Source organism: Dermacentor silvarum, chromosome 3, assembly GCF_013339745.2.
Source record: "Dermacentor silvarum isolate Dsil-2018 chromosome 3, BIME_Dsil_1.4, whole genome shotgun sequence".
Classification (NCBI taxonomy): Eukaryota; Metazoa; Arthropoda; class Arachnida; order Ixodida; family Ixodidae; genus Dermacentor; species Dermacentor silvarum.
Window position 1 is genome coordinate 58,545,708 of NC_051156.1, and position 7,060 is coordinate 58,552,767.

General features: G+C 47.1%; 1 protein-coding gene across 1 annotated transcript; it reads right to left on the bottom strand.

Annotated features, from left to right (window-relative positions):
• Positions 1 to 200: 200 nt before the first annotated feature.
• On the bottom strand, positions 201 to 1,290 carry LOC119444395 (acanthoscurrin-2-like). Its single transcript, XM_037708800.1, has 2 exons — positions 1,279 to 1,290; positions 201 to 641 (listed from the first exon to the last, which is right to left on the bottom strand). The coding sequence occupies exons 1-2, from the start codon at positions 1,288 to 1,290 to the stop codon at positions 201 to 203; spliced, it is 453 nt and encodes a 150-aa protein (XP_037564728.1).
• Positions 1,291 to 7,060: the final 5,770 nt, after the last annotated feature.

Below are 7,060 nucleotides of genomic sequence, written 5' to 3' on the forward strand. Positions count from 1 at the left end.
GTAGCATCAAAAGCACTGTACTGCGTCGGATGCCGTGCATCCTTGTTGTTTCTAACGAAAATATTTCACAGAGAAATATCGCGGAGGTCCATCACGTTTGAAGTCCCATTCTTAGTTAATGTAGAGACACGGCCGTAGTCGCAGCCAAACTCGTATGAAATGAAATGAATGGCACAGCAACGCAGAGTTATGAATCACACTTAACCCTTGTAGCCGTATCCACCGTATCCGTATCCACCGTAACCTCCACCGTAGCCGACGCCTCTTCCGTATCCTCCGCCGAGACCAGAGTGAGCGAGAAGGGCTCCTCCTCCGCTAACCTTGTTCACATGGTGGACAGACCTCACGACGAAAGCAGGCCCAGCCACAACCTTGGCGAACGCGGGTCCTCCGCTCAACAGGGCCACGCTGCTCCCGACGCCTACACCGCCCACGCCGTAGCCGCCACCGTATCCCAGGCCTCCCCCGTAGCCTAGGCCTCCCCCGTAGCCTAGGCCTCCCCCATAGCCAAGGCCTCCGCCGTAGCCTAGGCCTCCGCCGTAGCCACCGCCATAGCCGAGTCCATATCCTCCGTAGCCGAGGCCTCCAAGTCCACCCGCAGTTGCAGACGCCACGATGGCGCAAAGGGCGACGACAGTGCACTGCACAGGTGATCATGACAGCATTATGTGTTGATTTAACGGGGTATATTGTACCGCAACAATTTTATTAGACAAGCTATGAAGCAGGGATGGCTACATCACATCAGAGGCTGGCCGCCGCAGAGGCAGCCTAATGGATGAGGAAATGTACTAGAATATAACAATGAAGTATTTGTTTGGCGCATTATCGTATTTTGTGTAGCACGACCTAAATGTTCTACATTGGGCTAATAACATTGTATAATAACAACCTTTCTATAAAGCAATCATATTCGCGGCAAACTACCTCAGGCTATCGTTAACGTTACAATTATTTCTGGCGCCAACTACAAAATTTTTAGTGACCTTGAGCTTATTCGTTCCAAAATGATGTCCCTGTTCTGATGAAGTTCGAACACCTTCATTATTTTGTAGCTGCGGTATCGGTATGTCATTGCTGGACTGAATAATAAACACATAACTTATAAACGCATAACATAAACTAATAAATCTATAAACATAAAGTTCTAAACATGTACACTAGTACACCTCAGGATTTTAGGATTGCTCATGTCCATAATAACAACGCATGAAAGTTTAACTATTTATTTCCTGTCCCAGAAAATGCTATGCACCCACATATTTTAGGCCTACTCACCAGGGAGTTCATGACTGCGGTTGCTATTTGATGAAAGCGGATGACTGAGCCACCAGTTCATAGCCGCTTATATATACCCCAAGGTAACGCTGCGTAGTCCCTCTCCACATTCGAAGGATCACGATTTCGGCGACTCCTCCGCCTGTAGCCACTGCTCAGCGCCAAAGCTGAAAAAAAATCAAGAGAGCTAAGACCGTTGTTATATCGCATTTCGCAGTGTTTTGCAGTATTCCACCAATCTAGATACTCCAGACGAGGAAACAAAAGATGCGCTCTTTCGCGCTGAAGAGATATGGCAGACCAGCATCGTGTCTTACGGCTTCCCGGGCATCTCTTCCGCTAGGAAACAAAATGGCACTTATTTAAAGGCATCGCTATGTTTGGTCGTAGGCGGAACATTGGGTGCTCACGATGCGCTCCAGGACGTTGAATAAAAATGCAACCAAATCTAGAAGAACAAGGTGATTACCAACGAGTTGGTCAGGCACTGAACAGCAGCAAAAATGCGGTTTTTTGGCGACTTATGCGCTCGGAAATGCAAAAAATCTCTGTGCCCGTCAGCACAGAGTGCCACGTGTTACGGAGGGATGGTGGCTGAAAACGAACTTTTGAACCTTTTGCACAGATATTTATAATACATTATGGGCTTTTGTATCTTTCTGTTTTAAGTACATATTCTAAATTTCATTATTACAGGTTAAACAGAAAAGAAGTTATCGCTGTCATACAAACCAATTAGTCATGTCACCTTAGGAAAACTAGCACACATCCAGCATTTCTGGACCCACACCAACTAGCGCCCCAAGTGCCCGCGGCGTGAAGCTACACGTTTTTTTTAAATGAGCTGGTTTTTCGCGAATGAATAAATGTATAGGTCTATGATCGAAAAACGCAGGTGACAGACATGTTCCAGAAGACAAGCCACACGAGACAAATGCAGTGATTATGCTGTGGAAAGGTAGAATTTTGTTCCCAGATTGGTTAAAGAATTAGCAGTGGAAGCTTATGGAAACGAAGGAAATGTGTACTCTATTTTCGAAAAAAAAAAAACGGTCACTGTGGTAAAATTACGGCTGCTATCGTAACAGCCGCTAATGTATGGCGTTTGGCGATTCGACTTTCGAATGATGCCTATCTCGATTCTACACGCATAGCTTATCACTGTTCCCAAAAGCGATTTTTGAAACAGTCGTGCAAATTCATGTGGCATCTTGTAAATCCAAGCGTATCTGTTACGAATGGTCAGAAGCCGTGGCCGAATTGTTTAATTGAACTCACTTATCATCCCGCGTCCTGCTCACAGCAGTTCAATGCTGTGCTCCCCGACATTATTTTTTAAAGCCACATAAGACTTAGTTCCACAATATTACACGAGAAGACAGAAACAGAAAACTCAAGATTCGGTTTCGGTTTTGGCTTTTCAGTGGTGGTCATCAAATATTATATTTTCTATTTTTCCTTCCTAAGACGTGGTGCTGTGTTGCTCATTTTTGAGTCTTCGCTGTTAGAATAAAATTTCATTCCTTCGACTGCATAGGCTAGCATGTGCTTGTGTTACGTAAAAAGAAAAATTCGTGCTTTCTAGCTTTTAAACGCACAGTTTTGGCAAGTCCTAGAAAGCAAGCAACATTTAGTGAATAATTCGTGCTTATAAAGGCCTCTGTAATTGCGGTAGAGACATGAAATAACAAACTTAGGTTTTTTTAGTAGAAGAGGGGCAGTGGGGCGGGGCGAAGGCAAGCAGCGTGCAGAAATGACAAAGTAGTGATATCCTTTTCCTTTCTCTACAGGACTCATTGGAGTTCACAGGGCGATCGCTGTCTTATAGACGAAAAAGAGAACGGTATTGTGCCTTGCCGCTTCATTATTTTCGATTTCTTTGAAGACCAACTGCATCAAAATAACGGTCAACAAAAAGTGGCCTAGTTATAGATGGCAGCCGGCAAGAACTACCTTCGTGCAAAATAATGCCCTTGAAATACAGGATAAGCTAGAAACGTAGAAGTTATCAAAACCAAAACTGACAAAAACGCCATTAGCTAATTGCAGGGACGCCGAGTTCATGACATTGAGAATCAGCTAGTTCAAAACATTGCAATACGTTTGGGGCTTTCGTAATATCCGCTAATAGCCGTGTCACAGTGTCACTTCGAGCAAGTGCACTTCAACGCACTGAATGTCACTTTGGCGGTGCGCTGCTACACGAGAAAGACAAGTGTCCTATGGAATTGATGAAACTGGCAACTGGGTGAATCATTGGGCACAACATATATTTGTTATTTTAAGCTTGGTTTTCTAAGTAACAGTGTGTTAAAATAAAATATCCAGGACTAGAGAGCGTCGCATCCAAGGCGAGCAGAGGCAATTAAAGAAATTACCGCTCCTTCCACTCCGTGAAGATGGTCGAACAGCGAAGCTGTGTTAGTTACACCGAGTGCTATATGTGCCTGTGTTGCACGTGATGCGATTGCATAAACACAAGTAAACATCGATCTACAACAGGAATGTGTAATATATTGAAATGGTTGCGAGGCGAGAAGAGGCACCGACTTCCGACGCTACTCGACGAGTGTCCCGTTCTGTGGTCGAACGCTGCCGACCCGCGGCCAAAGGCATCGGCTGCAGTCACGGTACCGCACGTGTTCGGAGCGAACGCGGGGAAACGCAGATGGCGTCGACAGCAGATCTACGCGTTGCGCGTTATGTATCCTTTAAAGGGGCCCTGAACCACTTGGTATCGAAGTAGAGAAAGACAGTTAAAGTAAAAATAGGCAATTTCAGAATCACTTTGCCGCAAAAAGTACTTCAATCTGTTCAGCAGAAGCGGAGTTATCGGCAATCAAACACGGCCTCCGTTGTGCTCCACTTCCTCCTCCAAAGCCTTGCACTGCGAAGGCTACGGCGGAGACGTCACCGTGACGTGCGAGACGTCACCGTGGCGCTCAGTTCAAGTTTCCGATTTGGTGCCTACGCCGCGCTAAACGTAAGCCAAACGCGGCGGTCCTCAGAGAGCCGCAGTGCGCTTAGCCACCAGACTCGTGGCGGCACCTCGCGGCGGCTGCGGTGTAGACGACCGCAGCGACCAATAGCAGCTTCGTATTGGAGTGTGCTTTATTACGAAATAAAGCACACAGAAAAGACCGAGGATCGTGGGGTTTTGGAAACGAGAGCGTTTGAGAAAAAGGTGACTCCGCGCTCCGCTTGCGAGCTCCACGAGCCGCGTACAACAGCAGAACTTGGCTGAGATGTTCACAGCAGCGTATGCTACCCGCGGACTATGTTACTTCACCAAGCCCGAGGGGTGGTTAAGGGCCCCCTTAAGCATTGCTACCGAGGCTACGCACTTCCAGGCAGCGAACTGAGTTCGCCTAACACACTCGCTGCCGATTGCGTTCTGCCGCGAGTGTCACTAAGCGTTCTCATGTGACAGCCTGCGAATGACACTAACGGCGAAGTGCGCTCGCTCAAAATTAGACTATGTTTGCCCGTGTAACAGGGGTGCAACTACGGTGTGCACGCGCTGTTTATTAACGTGATACTCGTGGTCTGTAATAAAAAAAGTTGCAGTTGCGCCCGGAAGGCGAAGCTTTCATTGCGATAGGAAATCAGTAGAGAGCTATACGAAGCAAGCATAGTAGTTTAATGGGCCGTATAAAGTTATAAACATTCGTTTACTAACTAAATAGACAAGCACGGTGTCACGCGGGCACAGGTAAAAATGAACACATCTCGCTCGATGACCGCGGAAATTCGCTGTGAAAACGCCGGAGTGAGAAAGCGCGCCAGCAGCAGCGGGCAAATTGACCTTCGTGCTGTCTCTTGTCTCGCTTCAACGCAAACTAAACGACGAAAGCACAGCGCATGCGAAGCTACCGGCACTTGGCGCATGCACTTTGTCGCCGTCACAGATCGCTTTGAAGATGAGGCCCGCGCGGGCGCGCACTTTGCCCAAATTGTAGATCGCTTTCAAGATACGGCGCCCGCGAGGAACCTCCGGCGGCATATAGTTAGTATACCAACTCTATGGCCGACAGAGCAGAACGCAACCTCGCCCCCGCGCCTCGCGCGCGAAAGACCACGGGCTTCCGGCCTGCCTTCTTCGCTCGCGTGCGCTATATCGAGCCGCGATTGCTGGCTCAACCTCGTACTTATTCACTCGCACACGCAGCGTACGGCGCTCGGCAACGATTTTATCGCCGTTGGACTTACAGCGACGGCGACGCCGACTGCAGAAATGCGGTTGGAGTGTCCATATAATTGCTAACACAATAAAACAAAATCAGACAATTACCAGCTCCGCATTTGGGTCAATATTGCTATGATTCCAAATAGGCTACTCCTCTATAACCAATTTATCCGAAGTGAAATTGTGTTGCAGCTGGACTTTAAATGGCACATAAAGTGCCAATTTGATTTTCGATACTTTACTTCGAAGCCATCTCCACACCTCAGGCAGGACGGAGTGGGTGTCAGTTATCTAAAGCCGCGCACTTAATTGTGCAAGTTCTCCGCGGGCACCCTGATGTAGATATGCTTATGCGGGCAATTAACACAGAGTTGTGTTTCTTGGTTAGACTCACGACTAATCAGCCCGATAATCATCTGCATAAAATTTAGCATGCCGCCTGGGAGAACGAAACGGCCTTTCGACTTTCTGCTGTCCTGAATGCGTACACAGGCTACACTTTACAAGAAACTGTACAAGGTACACTGTACAGGTTTCACTTCTTTCTGGGGTTTCACGAGCCAAAACCAGCTCTGATTTTGAAGCACGCCGTAGTGGAGGGCTCCGGATGAATTTTGACCACCTAGGGTTCTTTAACGTGAACTATAACGCAAGCACACGGGCGTTTTTGCATTTCACCTCCATCGAAATGCAGCCGCCACGGCAGGGATTCGATCCCGCGACCTCGTGCTCAGCAGCGCAACGCCTCAGCCACCGAGCCACCACGGCTGGTACAGGATTGACTGTACACGATGACATCACGAAATATCGGCCAAGGCGGGGCGCCTCATACGCTGACGATAAGATCGTGAGTGACAACATCGCATTTACCCTTGACATAACAGAACAAAGTATCAAAGAGGCGTTTGCAGGTTTTTGTTCTTTAACTTGGGTTACTGTGGGTACACTATGATGCTGCATGTGTAGCTAGAAATCTGCAGGGCGGAGCCGCTGTATGCGTTCACTCATGAAACCTGGCAAAGATTTGGGGAGACATGATAAAGTCAAGTGGCATGGGCAGAGGAAGCAGATGACTACTCATTGACATGAGAACCATGCAGTCGAGCCGTAAATTACTGCCCCGAACCTTAATTCCTTCGGAATGAAATGCTCATTATGAATTCTCGTACAAAAAATGTTCACCTATAAGAACAATGTAGCTCAAGAAGTCAAATTGTGCTAGGTCCCAGGGGTTCTTCAAGAAACCCTCCTAAGGCAAAAAAAAAAATGCATATAAAGATCCTTTAGCGTCACCAGCGTGCACAAAAGCCCGGACCCTATTCTGACTGGAACCAGCCATTAAATAGTACTAAAGGTATATATAAAAAAACGATGTCGGAGAAACATAAGTACATTTCCAGAACACAGGTATAAGTTTTGTGCTTTGCTGAAAAATGGGAGATGACCATTCTATTTGACTCCTAACGTAGGCTGGTAGAGCTGCTTACTTTTGTAATAAGTTCGATTTGGCTTGTGTCATCAGTGTTGCATTTGCTATAGTTAATTATTGTGAGCTGGGCGACATGCTAGCGTTCTCTTTGCTCTCAAACCAGGAGT